Source organism: Toxoplasma gondii, chromosome VIII (assembly GCF_000006565.2).
Source record: "Toxoplasma gondii ME49 chromosome VIII, whole genome shotgun sequence".
Lineage (NCBI taxonomy): Eukaryota > Apicomplexa > Conoidasida > Eucoccidiorida > Sarcocystidae > Toxoplasma > Toxoplasma gondii.
Window position 1 is genome coordinate 1,733,658 of NC_031476.1, and position 13,950 is coordinate 1,747,607.

General features: G+C 51.2%; 2 protein-coding genes across 2 annotated transcripts; one reads left to right on the top strand and one right to left on the bottom strand.

Annotated features, from left to right (window-relative positions):
* Positions 1 to 4,494: 4,494 nt before the first annotated feature.
* On the bottom strand, positions 4,495 to 5,143 carry TGME49_231998 (hypothetical protein; the record flags this gene model as incomplete). Its single annotated transcript, XM_018780314.1, has 2 exons — positions 4,495 to 4,685; positions 5,047 to 5,143. The coding sequence occupies 2 exons, from the start codon at positions 5,141 to 5,143 to the stop codon at positions 4,495 to 4,497; spliced, it is 288 nt and encodes a 95-aa protein (XP_018636828.1).
* A 3,205-nt stretch (positions 5,144 to 8,348) lies between these two features.
* Positions 8,349 to 12,985, top strand: TGME49_232000 (hypothetical protein). Its single transcript, XM_002368030.2, has 2 exons — positions 8,349 to 10,081; positions 10,501 to 12,985. The coding sequence occupies exons 1-2, from the start codon at positions 9,619 to 9,621 to the stop codon at positions 11,949 to 11,951; spliced, it is 1,914 nt and encodes a 637-aa protein (XP_002368071.1). The 5' UTR covers positions 8,349 to 9,618; the 3' UTR covers positions 11,952 to 12,985.
* The last annotated feature ends 965 nt before the right edge of the window (positions 12,986 to 13,950 follow it).

Genomic DNA, 13,950 nt, shown 5'->3' on the forward strand with positions numbered 1-13,950 from the left:
ACTAAGGCAACCAATCGCGGGATTCCAGCGTCTGCAAGCGGAGCCTTTCTCTCGTTTGCTCTGATGCCGACGATGCGACAGAGAAATGTGTGGTCGTCGCAACCAGAACGGCAAACACGCAGCTGTAAGAAGTTACAAGCGACAAGGATCATTGCTTATTTTTTGGTAGAAAAGGCGCGCGTCAGCTGCCGTTTTTCAAGAACGACACAAAGATGCCTTCCGCGTTCGTCTGTGGTGAACGCGCCCACCATAGTTTCGAGTTGCAAAAAGGAAATAGAAGTTGTAAAAAAAGTGAAGATTCAGAAAGTTCGCTCAACAGTTGCTTCTCCGGTTCTTTGTGAAAACAGGCTTGAGGGACGCAGTTGCCTCCGCCGGGCACGTCCTCGGTCATCACTGACTCTTGAGTGATTATGCAGACTGACGAGGCGGTAAGAAATTTTTAAACCAGAAACACATCGAGGAAGCATACACTTAAGCGGCCGCCGTGGTGTAGTTTCTGGAAACATCGTCAAGGAGAGAAAGTCAGGAAAAGGTGTGAGCTTGCGAGTGTACACCTTCCGCACAATGGTGTCTAGAAATGCCGGGCACTGAGTCCGCCCATGAGCAAACGCTGTAACAGACGTTGTTTGCTGCGATTGGTGAGCACATATACACGCCTTTCAACGCGAAAACAGGACTTTGGTGTAACTGGCAGATCGACACCGTTGTTAGGGTTACACCAAATTTGTAGGGTAGTAGGGAGGTTTGTTCAAACCGCCTTCCTGTAGTTCCCATCAGTGATGCCACCCCTCCTTTTCCTCGCGTAGCACGAATACAGAACTCAACAGTTGCAATCTCCTCCTGTCCTTCCAATTATTCTGTTCAAAAGGAAACGGCCGTACGTCGAGATATACGAGATATGCGCTTCACGTCGGTACACATGGATACACGCAGCCGGCATCCGGTGTGTACAGCATTTACACCTGACAGATAAACGAAGGCGTCTGAGGGGATCCATCTTGTCAAAAGTAGAGAACTAATTTGGCCTGGAACGTTTTGCGAAAATGAAGCCACCACCAGAAAGGGTGGGGGTCCTGGTTTCGTGTAAGGGCTTCTGGCAGGGCCCCAGTAGGGGGCCAGTGTTACGTCAATATTTGGGACCGTTCATTGATCGATACTGCCGCAAAAAGCGATGTATTCTGGAGTGTTGTTTTCAACCCCTCAATCGTTTCCGTTTCAAGCAAATCAACTCTTCCATGGGCATTACGGTACATCGCGTCTTCCTGTCGGTAGTGGCCTACTTCGGGGGCTGGCAGCGAAAGCCTGAAAGGCAGCTGGAGCCAAACAGCCGGAGAGGAGGGCCAGGAAAAGAAGTGTAGTTTTCATTTTGCACAAACCGTGCTCGGAATCAGGGTGAATGCAAAGCGTCAAAAGGAAAAAATTGAGGGAAAAGGCATGGTCGCATGAAATTTGAGCTAGAGAAAGTGTTGATTGCTGCGTGGCACCCTCTCGGCGCATTGCACGGAAAGGTGAGCAAACAGGGTTGCTGCGGGAAACAGCAGGAAATGATCAGGACTGAGTTCGATTCAGGCCGACACAACTCAGAATGAGCTGGCCAGCACAGCTGGTTAGAAAATGTGTCACCAAGAAGGATGTAGTTTCCTAGGCAAACTAGCAAATTGACGCTGCCACGACCGCTGTCTGCCTCACGCCCTCTGGCTGTTTAATCGGCTCCTGCCAGTCCCATGTGGCTGTGCTAGGAAGAGCCTCGAAAGAGACACCGAGACTCATATAATGCTCTGCATTCCTGGTCTTACTGTCCCCTCTGACAGCTTATCTTTGTCTTACAGTCCTTTCAACAGAAATTACGCGTGTTTATTTTTAGATTAAGCCCCATATTTTTAAGGAAGGTATCTTCCAGTACTACCCGTTACGGCAACGGCAATGTCTTGCCCAACACCGGCGGGTTAAGGCTTAGGAGATGTCCATTAGTGTCGTCGGAGTCAATCTGATCTGTCCGTGTACAGCACTTCGCCACATTCTCGTACCACCATTATTTTCGCTATAAGTTGAACAGTAAAGCCGAAAAACGGAGATACGAAAGTGTGGTGGACCACAGGCACCACAGGGTCAACACCCAGGTTAGTCGCAGCTAGTCAGTGGGACCACCATCATTTGAAATAGACAAGCCGAAACAGCAGAGTGGAAGCTTAGAAGCGACCATACGTCGCAAAAAAGTTTAGAACATTCCCTAAGGTCGCTAGTCATCGTTCATTTAGCAGACGCTCCAGGGGGGTAGCTGTTTGTATGGCAGTCCTTCCTCGGAGTAGCCACTCAGTATCGAAACAACACATGTGCATTCCTCCTAATCGTTTAGGGGGACAATTCTTTCACAGATCTTGTGACAAACAGTCCGTGACTACATAATTGCGGCACCCCGCGGCGCGTCGATTCTCGGGAGTGACTGTATCGGTTGTCCGAACTAGGCTTTTGAGCCGGACGCCCAGAAGGGAGGGCGGTATCAGGTGTGTCTGCGTCGATAGTAGTAACTGGTTGAAACATGGTTTTTTCACATCGGGACAACAGAAGAGAGAAGAATGGCCCTCGAGGGCTCCCTCATCCAAAACGAAAAGTAGACTAAACTCACGGCTGGCTGAGGTGTCGTCGCACCTCTACATGACGTGCAAATGCTTGCTAGTGTGTTTCCACCAGCGTAGCGGAAAAACAATCGATCAGGTTTCCAGTAGTCCTTGTCTCGCACCCTTCCTCCCCATCAGTTGAGAAGAAAACCACCGCTGCTGTTCAATAGCCGGTAGAGGAGTTGGTACTGGAGGCGTAGGGCGTTTTAGCCCCTTCCTCACAGGAATCAACAACGGCAAAACTTTACGGAACACCGCCGCTGCTCCCACCCGTGCTGCAATTGTCACTGCCCACAGCTGCTCCTTGAAAAGGCACAGACTGCAGAGAACGCCTGTTGATTCTTGGTCTAAAGCTGCAGTGAGTTAGCTGGACAAACGCACAATCCCGCCCCATAGAGATGTGCTTTACTATCAAGTGCACGGCGTTGTCTCTTTCACGGCTGTGCCAATCAAACATGCAGTACGCGACCGCAATTCCAGCAATCTGGAGAGTCACTGAAGTGGGTATCGTCCGTTTTTTTTCTCGTGGGAGGCATCACTTCTTTGTTTATTCGAGTTGTTTAGGGTTTACGGTGTCATCATATTTTTGTTGCATGAGGCTCGCTATGAGCGTTGGATGATCATACAACACAACCAATTGGCGTAGTAAACTGGTTATGCGCCCACGACGTTTCGACGTCGACGGAAGGGTAGCTATTGAACGAGAATTCGTCTAAAGTCCAACAGGAAATTGTTGATCGCTCCTGTGGTTTCGCCAAACAGTGGAACGGCTCATGGTGTCCGAGTAATAATATTTCTGAAGGTCCAGTCCCATGCACGTCTGTGCTGACTAGGTATCAGCGCCACGAGCGTTTACTGATTATGGACGGAAATATCTCATCCGTAGCTCCTTACCTCTTCTTCGAGTTTTACAAGCTCTAACAATCTCCGTCTCTCCTCGGCAATTGCTTTTAGTTCTCTGAGGTGCTGGAAATACGCCGTTGCTCGCTCCGTGTTTCTTAGAATTCTGCTGGAACGGAAAAGTTGGGGTTGTGGGATATTAATCCCGAGTTCTTTCGTTCGGCTTGCGTTACAGACTCAACTAGAAATTGTAGATTACCAGAATATGAGCTGAACAGACTATACTCCAACCACTCTCGTGGACGGAACTCTTCAGCAGGGGGGGGGGAGTCGTCATATGTCACGCGAAGGTAATAACCGCTAACGGCACCATCTTGTTCAAAAACTGACAGCTGGCTTACCGTAGCACTGAGGAAACGCCTTTTCTTCTGTTCGTTTTAGGCTGCAAAAGTAAGCAGGTACCACGTGGGTGTGGACACGAATCGTTTGTGAACTGTGGCCCATAAGAAGGCAAGATGCAGACGCGACTCGCCTCTGCAGCAGCCCAAAGATAAGAAAAGCCATGTAGGTCTAGACATGAAAGCCCCTGTAGGTTCTTAATTTCGTCAGCAGGAGAAGATGCTGTTGCGGAAGCCTTCAGTGTTATTCTTACACGAAACGTTAACTCGCGGGCTTCCGCCTTTGCTGCGCATTCTGCATGCCTTCCACCACAAAACACCTTCTCTCCCTCAAATGGGTTCCGTTGTAGTCGAAGCGCAAGCTTTCGAGACAGGCTGCACCGACGCACAAACGATATTCTGCCGTGAACTGTGTATCAAGCCTGTATACGGCACTCGGCCTCAGAGACTACACGCGTAACATGCGCTCTTTCACAGACGAACAGGCTCCCCAGGTGGCTCTGAGCATGCGAATAGCAGAACTAACGGCCTCTGCTTCTCTGACTCCACGTACAAGCTGGGAACAGCAGAGGCATCTCCCTTTGTCACTACCGGCATTGAACGGCCATTTTTAACAAGGAGCAGCCTTTCCCGACGACTCACTTGTTGATACATGGGACGAAAGCCTGCTGGCACTGTTCTTCCTTGAAACAGTGCTTCGATTCCAGCAGCCGATCCTTATGGCCTCGTCCAGATCCAATGGAACTCGAAGTGAACCCATGATAAGAGCGGGAACGGCAGATCCGCGCAGACGTAGGATTGATCGAGGGCCGTGACGCTGTTTCAGCGGCTGCCGTTCAGTCGCAAGACACAGTGCATGCCTTATGCAACCAGGAGGGCCCTTGCTGTATTCTTCATTGCCTTTCCCATTCGTGTATGCCACCGACGCCCGTAAGCATGGGCATCAGCCGGAGCCGCTCATGGCAAGGTGGGACTGACGTATGGAAAAGAGAGTCTGGAGCCTGTGTCTACCGGCGATGACTAGGCAACGGTTTCCCGATCTAAGCGCTGTTAGTTGTTGTAACGCGAGTGAAACACCCATCCGTCAACTGCAGGGAAAAAAGGTTCGCAGCGACACTACCGAACCAGCGGTCGTTCTGATGTGAGAAGGAAGACAAGCTCTATACAGTGTTCCTCCGTTTTTGACACACCTCTCTGCCTCTGCACAGCCCGAATGCTCTCAAGCTTGTGAATCCTTCTTTCTTCCTGAAAAAAGAAATAGTGTGGCACCAGATTTTCACCATTCATTATATCAGCTGGAAATTTGCACACTTGCTGAAGCCAGCAAGTAGCACTGTGACATGCAGGTCATCCGTCACCGTTTGCGCACGATTGTCTCTTCACTTCAAGGTAGTTTCTAGTGGAGGGTGAATCAAGATCAAGACCTGCAACTTAATAGTGTTGACGACTACTATATTGTTCTCGTCGCCGGGTATCCTGTGTGCCGGAGAAAAGGCTAGCTGCTTTGGCAAGATGAATAAAGGAGCATGTAGGGACGTATCGCAACCGAGTACTAAACAAGAGACACTATATTGGTCGTCGCCTCAAACACTAACGGGTGGAAAACGACGGCAATTGCCCAGAGCACTGATCACAAGACGGCTTCTTTTTCGAGCACATACTGTCATATTCATTTGCAAGCTAGCCTTATCGCCATTCACGTCTCGCTGTATGCATTTAACAAAGACAGCTGCTCGTAAACGCAACCCGGTGAGTCCAACAGTCTGAGCAACCAACATGCGTGTCCTCGTTGCAGAGGCAGCGCTTACAGCTGGAACTTTCAGTCTTTCGGAGTGCTTCTCACCATCGCCTGCTGCCTTCTGACAAAGGCAGTCACTAAGTCAGCTTTCGTTTTGGCGTGTGGTACTCGCCCTCCGTTTCCCGCACACTGTGGTCCATGAAGAGACCTCGTGGAGTTCGTCGTCCTTGCCAGTACCTCCTTAGTCGACTTTGAAGTGCATGGAGGCACGGCAGAACGTGGTCCCCGCCGCGGATTCTGACGTTCGTATGATGAGTGACTACAAATTTGAGACTGCACCCCACTTCGGTTTTCAGTTGTGTCTGGATCAGAAGCGGCCACCAAAGCAGCCGGCTCCAGGTCATCAGTCTTTTGCGTAGAACGGAAAAGATGAGGTGTACCAATTCCAGAACAGACTCGAAGTCTATTTTCGATATTGCCGGAGTGTCCTTGCTAGCGTTCAACGTCTAGTTAGAAGAGCAGCAGCAGGATGGGAAGTTAGGACGTTGTATGCTTCAAAATCCTCATTAAAGCCTCCGGAAGAAGTACTAGGAGGGAGAACCAAACACATACGCTAGTAATGCAAAACGTTGCTTGCATCCAGTCCCACGCCATACTATTTCGCTGTCTACCTATCGCAGTGCAGGAACACTATGGGTCAAGCACATGAATTCCTCCGCAAGTGCTTCCGGCTGTGAAATTCAACCTTCATTTCTACGGCAATGCTATATACACCTACACAGCATGCACCAATACGTGTTTCCTGAATGCGTTTATCGCATGTAATGGACATTTTTATGCAGGGTGCCTCGTTGCCGCAATTCTCCTGCGTGTGTAATTCTCTCTCTCTCCTTCAGCAACGTCCCATTACCCGCTGACGTTTTGTGGGTGGACCAGATACGCGAGGGAGAGCGTGCGTCGCAGCCGACAATTTCGTTCTGTTGACCTTGAGGTTGTGTGTTCTCGGCCAGCACGCCACGCTGTCGTCTTAGTCCAGGAGTAGACGCTTTCGAAGATGGTGCCTTCACGACTCTTTGGGATAGAGATATGTCCGGGGAAAACGTGCACGCGATTCGTTCTAATTCGTCCTGTTGAAGCTTCGCCTCGATGATTCTGGAAGCACCTCGACATCGTGGTGGCCACTGACAGGGTAGTTTCAGTTCGTGGAGAACTGACGCCAGACGTACGTCATCCGTCACCATGGTGTTCTTGCCCCGCCAGTTTTGTGAGTGTCGACAAGAACTCTGTTCCCTCCGAGACGTATCCATCTCCGAGACAGCACAGGGCCATTCCCTTTTGCACCTTTGTATCATGTACGTGCTGCTTTTTGCACCGAAAGAGGCAGTCTTGTCGCGCCCACAGTGATCGTTGCTGGCTGCGAAACATAACGTTAGAACTCGATGCTGAGCGCTAGGGTCGTTTTTCGGGGTTTTCCCGTTGCGATTCGTTCCTGGTGACGAATGGAGGAGCGAAGTATCGTCCTTCCGAAATGTCCTCAATCCAAGATCGGACGACTGCACCGGCGTTTTCCTGGTACGTTGCAGCCGACCGAAAGGGAATCTACGGCTTCCAGTACGTGTTCGCGTGGAAACGGAACAGCCGCGCGATGAACGGCGGCGACGCGACTCTGGTCCACTTTTGCACTTAAGACAACATAAGGTTGACCATTTCGAATTACGAATTGGATCATAAACTGTAGGTGGAGCGGAGAGACTTCTGTGGGCTTGCGGACCCCTTTTCGGGCTAGAAAGACTCACTGTACACTGAGCATCACATTCAGAGATCACTTCGTCTGCTGCTGCTACCTGTCGATCTCCTGGCATATCTAACAGGCTCAGTGTTCTATCCCGAAGTTGCCACCGATTTGGGCCTTCGCCTGTCGCACACATGGTATCTCCTCTACCTAGCACCGGAGAATCGGCGTCATCCATTGGGGATGCGACACTGCTGTGCATCAGTCTCAATAAAGTCCATCTCGGGCAGAAGAAAGAGAGAAAAGAAAAGTCGTTGTTTGTTACGTTCTCTGTTGACTTCATGTTGACGATAGGACGTGTCCGTCGCTGCGTCTCACCTGCAGGCCCTGGATAGTCCAGGCACACGCATGCCGTGTCTGTAGAGTTTTTCATTACACAGCTGCTCGCTGACGACGAAACACACCAGCAGAAACCTACTGTTTGACCAGCAGGTTTCTTCATGGGCCTACAGCGGTTGCAGTTGCCTCGCGAGCTACAGCAGTTAACGAACTACCCGTGGCGACTTGTCCCGAACTGTGGAGGATCTATTCTTGTTGCAAACGTTCCTCCGTAACGTTAGCAGAAAACGAGATATGGAAACAGCAACACTGGTCCCCAGTGGCTTGCCCTCCTGCTTCTCTCGAAGGCCCGCGGTGCCATCGACGCATCTCGCTGGTTGCCTGCGCTCGCAGTTCTTCTACGGGGGAGGTACTACGACGGCATCGCTAAAGGGGGGAAGAATTACACCATTCAACTGCAAAATACGTTTGGCTTGTCGGACTGATCAGTGTGCGGCGCACGAAGTAAACTGTCACACGAGCCATACCTGCGCGGAACACGCTCTCACTGAACGGCTCGAAAATCTAGCGAGGAGCGATCGCAACGCCACACATGGTAGGCACATGCGGTATGCTCAATGGACCGAAAACAAACAATGCAGGCCTTATATTGTACAGCGTGCGCGAGGGAACGACTTTCCCGACGCGCCAACCCTTCGCACACTCCCCAAAACTTGACATGCAGACGGCTGTCAGCGTGAAGCAGAAGAAGCAGAGTCAGAAGTACTGGCACACCCGCCGCTATCTCTGACCACGAATGTCCTTTGAAATGCATCTACTTCTGTCACTACCAATGACGAACATTTCTGCCTAATAGTGGACACGGGTTTAGACACGCAGTCCACTGAACCGGGACGTCCGGCCAAATGGGCACATTGCTGCAGTGAGAGTTGCGGATTTAAATGAACCCTCTCATTCAAAGGCTCTCTATTGCTTTCGGTGAGCTGGATCTGAAGAGTTCAAATTCCTGACGCATCACTCTGACATTGTGATATGTGACATGTTCGCTGATGAGATAGCTTGCAGGTCTCCTGAAATGCAACTAACGAGTTACACTTACGAGAAAAAACCCGGCCATCCTACCGAGCCCCCCTTTCGGAACATGAGACGCACCACCAGCCACGAGCGAGGAACCCCGCTTCTCAGTACCGTAGGAACCATCACGAGCGCCCGCACAGAAACAAGCCGCGGACTTCATGAAGTGACTCTTTCCCACCATTGAGTCGTTTTTTAACTGTTGTGGACAACTAATTCAAACTGTGTTAATGCTTTTGGTGACCTCGGGTGACCTCCGTATCCAAGTCCCGCGCTGAACAGGGCGCGGCAGCATCATCTGACACGAACCAGGGGGGCGGTCCCCTCCGGCTCTCCCGTGTATCGTAGAGGACGAACCTACAAATGGCGTCGCAAATTCAGTCCTTTTTTTGTCGAGATAAATATTAACACACAGCACCTTAGGTGCTATGTTTTCCAAGCTGAGCGATTTGCAGTCGCGGAGTACCACCGTGCAGGAACGTATTCCTTTTTCGAGCACGTCCTGGATGTTCTGGCTTCTCCAAGAACCGCACGGGGGATCGCTCCGTAGCCGAACCACCTGCAGCAGAAGTGCCATTGTTTAAAGTAACCAGAGCTTTCATCCACTAACCATATGGATCCGCAACTCGTGCTCGCGTAGATTTTCCGTTGGAGTCCAGGCTCCACAGGGGTACAGTATTCCTGTGAACACAGGCCTTTCTCAGGGGACTCCACTCCCTGGGAAGACTGTTCCCCCGGTCCAGTCAGAGGATCCGCAACCTCGCGGGCTACTGCCTGGGGGAAATCGAGAACACAAGTCAGCATCTTTGTCTCCGCGTCTCTGGCGTCTAGGAGGCGTGAGTTTAGTAGGCAACTCACCTCGGATTCTAAGGGAGGGAAATGCGTCACATTTTTCCTGATGACTCGGCGACTAGCATGAGGGCTCTCGTTTGGGGTCTCGGGGCCCGTGTCCTCTGGTTTTTCTTAGCAGGTGTTCTCGCTGCTACCGTGGACATCGCTGGCGCCGATGGGATTGGACAGGGTATGCCTGACAGTGGTTTCAACCATGTGGATGCAGAGGCGCAGCCGACGGTGTTTATCCGTGAAGAGCACGATGACAGTGCAAGCTCTGAACTCGTCGAGGACGACGGAACATACAGTGTGGCCCGGCGCTTTCGTCTGATGGTTATGGCCGACCACAAAAAGGACGGACGTGCATGCGAAAGGGACATGGTTCTGCAGGCCGCGGATATTACAAGATTGAGAGTGGGGGGTTCGCGAACATCTTTCAGTGCTGGACTCGTCCCTCTCGTCGGTCTCCCTTTGTTGGCGGCGGCTGGCCTGAAAGACTACATCCTCGGAGGTACCTCCAGACGCGTCTGTAGGGGGGAAGTCTAATGTTTGACACTAAGGAAACATATTGTTGAACTAGGCTCTGTGGAACAACAGGGTGCCAGCTGACCCGCAGCGCTTCGCTGGATGAATGATACCTATTTTCGTGAAATGGTGCATACGTAGTCAATGTCGGGGACATGTCGTTCATTTTGAGCGCTGCAACTTTTTTAAACCGCCCGAGAGAGCAACGATATTTCAGTGAGCATACTCCCATATGCTCAAGACGCATACGGTTACCGTGTCCGGTAGCTTGCGGGACGACGTTGCTCGCTTGTATGTTGCTTTTAAACTTTTCCTTCAGTTGTTCCTGTGAATTAGTACCTGGGATTGCGTGGCCAGGCTTTCTGTTCATCGTTCTTCTCCCTTTGTTGCGGTGTTCTGGTGCAGTGAACGCCCCTGTTGATGAGCTGCGCCTCCCCGGCGCCAGGGCTCTGACCCCGCATGACGTGGTCGACGGTGTTGTTTCGGTTGGTCCCGGACCTCCACCACGGCCCGACGGTGAAACACCCAGAATAGTGCCTTTTGGGGGTACGCAAGATAAGCCTTTCTGGAAGTCAAAGACCTTCATCGGATCAGGAGTTGCCTTGGTCGCTGCCATTATCGCTGGACTCGCGTCTTCGTATAGGGCTTCAAAACAGGAGCGGTCTCGACGGGGTTTGCTAGGCGGCGAACAGACGGCAGTGTGGGATTTGTCTGATTGCATCCTTTTAGTCGACGTGGGCCAAGCGCAGTCCCGAAAGTCCATTTTTGGCACCTTCGTGCCGGGGTCCGCGAGACTCATCGTTGACTACCGTCGGCAGCGTGCTCGCTTACTGTACGAAGAACGACCACCGCTTGTTGGAAATCTTCTATTCCGTCTTCGGCGGAAGAGCCTCAACAGGTTCGAGGACTTTCAGCTGAACACACCGCACTGCTATTTTCGACCAGACTTCCAACCGCTGGCCCAGAAAGAGAGGACAGAAGTTTCTACGAAAAAGGAAGATAGACATGCCCCCCTCCCTCTGACCTCTGGAAATCTTTTCTTCCGTGAGCTGCTTGATTCTAAGGGCAAAAAAACCGAGGGCATCGCGATCCATTTCGTCAAAAACCCCGGGTGGGTGGCCCCTAAAGAGGCTCTACCCCTTGCAGCGGCAGCGCGAAGCGCCGCGTCAGACCTTGATTTCACCCTGTTGATGCGCCGAGCAGCAGCCAGAAATCTGGTGTGTTCAGAAAGCGTAAAAGGAGGAAGTGGCGGCATATCAATGTGTTGGAAGTCGTCTCCCCCAACAGGTTCGTTGCTTTTGTGGCACGAGGAGGTCTTGCAGCATAGCTGTCGCGTCGTGGCTGCCTTTCGAGGCAGTGTTAATCATTCGGTCTGGGCGAACTTTGCAACTCAGCAACTCTCTATAGGCTCCGATGCGCCTTCTACGCGCAGTGATAATGTCCGTTCCGTGCTGAGCAAGTGCTTGCTCCTCGAGCGGAATCCTCCCACGTATGGTGTTGCGCTGAAGAGAGCAACGATCTCGTGTCCGGACCCAGCAACGGTGCCATGCGGCAGTATCCTCTTCAGACAGAAGACTGACGTAGGAGTACTGGAGGGTCACTCCGGCGCTTCAACGTCGTCGAGGAAGCCTACTGAGGTAGCTTCTACGGTCTTGCAAGGAAAGGAAGAGCCCGGTCTTGTAGGCGCAGGTGCCGCGACCCAAATGGACTACAGAGGGAACAAGGAGACTTCCAAGGTGATACAGTCTTCAGTAGAGTTTTTTACGGTATTCATAGTCGATTTTCAGCGCAAGCCCTCCGATTGGCCAGTACTGCTTGAGATGAGGAAAAAGGATGCGGCAAGAACTAGAACCTGAGCTGATACCTTTAGCCGGTGAAAGCGGTGCGTACGCCCTCCACCCGCGCGAATTGCCATTCGAACTCAATGCGTTTCCTACAGAAATTGCGCAAGCATGATTGAGAACCACAACACGCCAGTGAGAAGCCATGGTAACAGAATTTCGACCACGCTCACGGTGACTGTTAGAGCTTATGTGAAACCTCTGCTGCACGGGACATTTTTTTGATGCTTTGAGCACTATCATCTGCAGAACGTGCATATTCATTTACAATACGTGTTTTTCAGATGATGCCGATATGTGTCGAATTCGGAGGTAGGGTGAGCAGTTGATAATACTGCGCCCGTTGGTGGTGACCTTCACCTCACTCAGACCCCCGTGGAAGTTTGGTGCCCGGTCAGCAGGATGCTCGGGCTAGGATCAGTCTCGCTACGTGGCTGCCATGCATGCCGCAAACTGCGGACTCGTTACCATTCAAGGTATGGTAAGATTGTAGTTTCGGATGAAGGGACGTGACTTTCAACCATTAATAAGAGGCATTGTGTGTATGTAGTGTCAGTCATCCGATTTATTCCGTGTGCCCTTCGGCTCATCTGCATGGCTCGATGTCGACCTTTTTATGTAAATAGGGTTGGTAAGAGATCGTGCGAGAAACAGACAGGTTGTCCAATTGCAGAAAATATTGCTTGCGTGCATGAACATACCTTGTTCTCAACCAGATGTCGGGAGCGAACGACAGAACGGATCATGTGCAGTGGCACTGTCTTTTTCTACAGTCTTGGTTTTGTCGGCGCTGGATTTTCTGCTAGTACCCCGGCACAAAGTGTTTACAGTCTGGTGCAGCCTTTGAAGTAGAGCAGTCTCCGCAGCAGCTGTTGGATGACAAGGTAACGGTAGTTCGATTGAGGGAGGTCGGCAGTGCAGCCGTCATGTGATGTTTCCGCCCTACATTTCAGCGTTTCTAATTTTTCTTCGGGCCGTGTGGCAGAGCTGTCAAGGTGGCGCGGCGCATCAAGCGAAACTCCAGACTCATCTGGTTTCGTCTCTGACTTTTGGTGACCCACGTTCACTACCAGACGCTCGGGGTATCCAGCACAAAACCGTGCTCCCCGCTGGACTGTTTCTTGTGTTTTATGTGCGCCCCCTGGAGGATGGTTTGCCCTGTTAAGGCTCTAGTATTATCCTCATTCGATTCCTTCAGCACCTTCAGCTTTACTAATTGTATTTCGCCCTTGAGTTTCCCTTACATTTTGCCTGAGAAGCAGTTCCACGTCAGAGGATCTCTGTATCGCTCTGGTGGCCCCTGTTCTCACAATCTTACGAATTCAAGATATTCTGTGATCGTCAGTACAAACCAGCGGAGGTGAAGTTGCCTAAATGGTATTTCATGCCTTTATACGGTAATTAGAAGTACGGCTGCAACTTGATTCGTGGTATGCACGGTGGCGCTTGCAGCGTGCCGACGCGAGAAAAAAGACGTTTATTATAAGCAGATAGGCTTTCCGGATTTCGTCTCAGCTAGGGTTCGGGCATGCCGAACGAATTTGCCGTAACCAACCTTGCCGATGTCACCGGCGAGCGTAAAATAAACTGAGCAAATCGAATCAACCGGAGAAAGACGTTGACGAAAGACATTTATACAGGGAAAGGATGTCTGTTCACCTTTTGATACTCTGCTGATCGATAGAGCATCGCTGAACCACATCATGCGTTACGACTTCACCGCGCGGACCTTGATTTTATGTTTTTCTTAACCTCATGGATTTTGTAGTGGGAACCACTGGATATTTAGCTAACGTGATTTCACGGTGCCACGGTGGAGTTGAATTTCCTTTCACGGGAGAGGTGAAACACGGAAGCCTACAAACGGCGAGGCAGTTGCTCGAATGGAGATTGGCATGGCAGTGACAGTCGTAGACGCGCACTTGAGAGGATATGTAACGCGGTCAGACGACGCGCGTGCGACCTATTCTCTATGGAAACTTTTGCGGTGTGACGGCCTGAACCGTGACCCTTT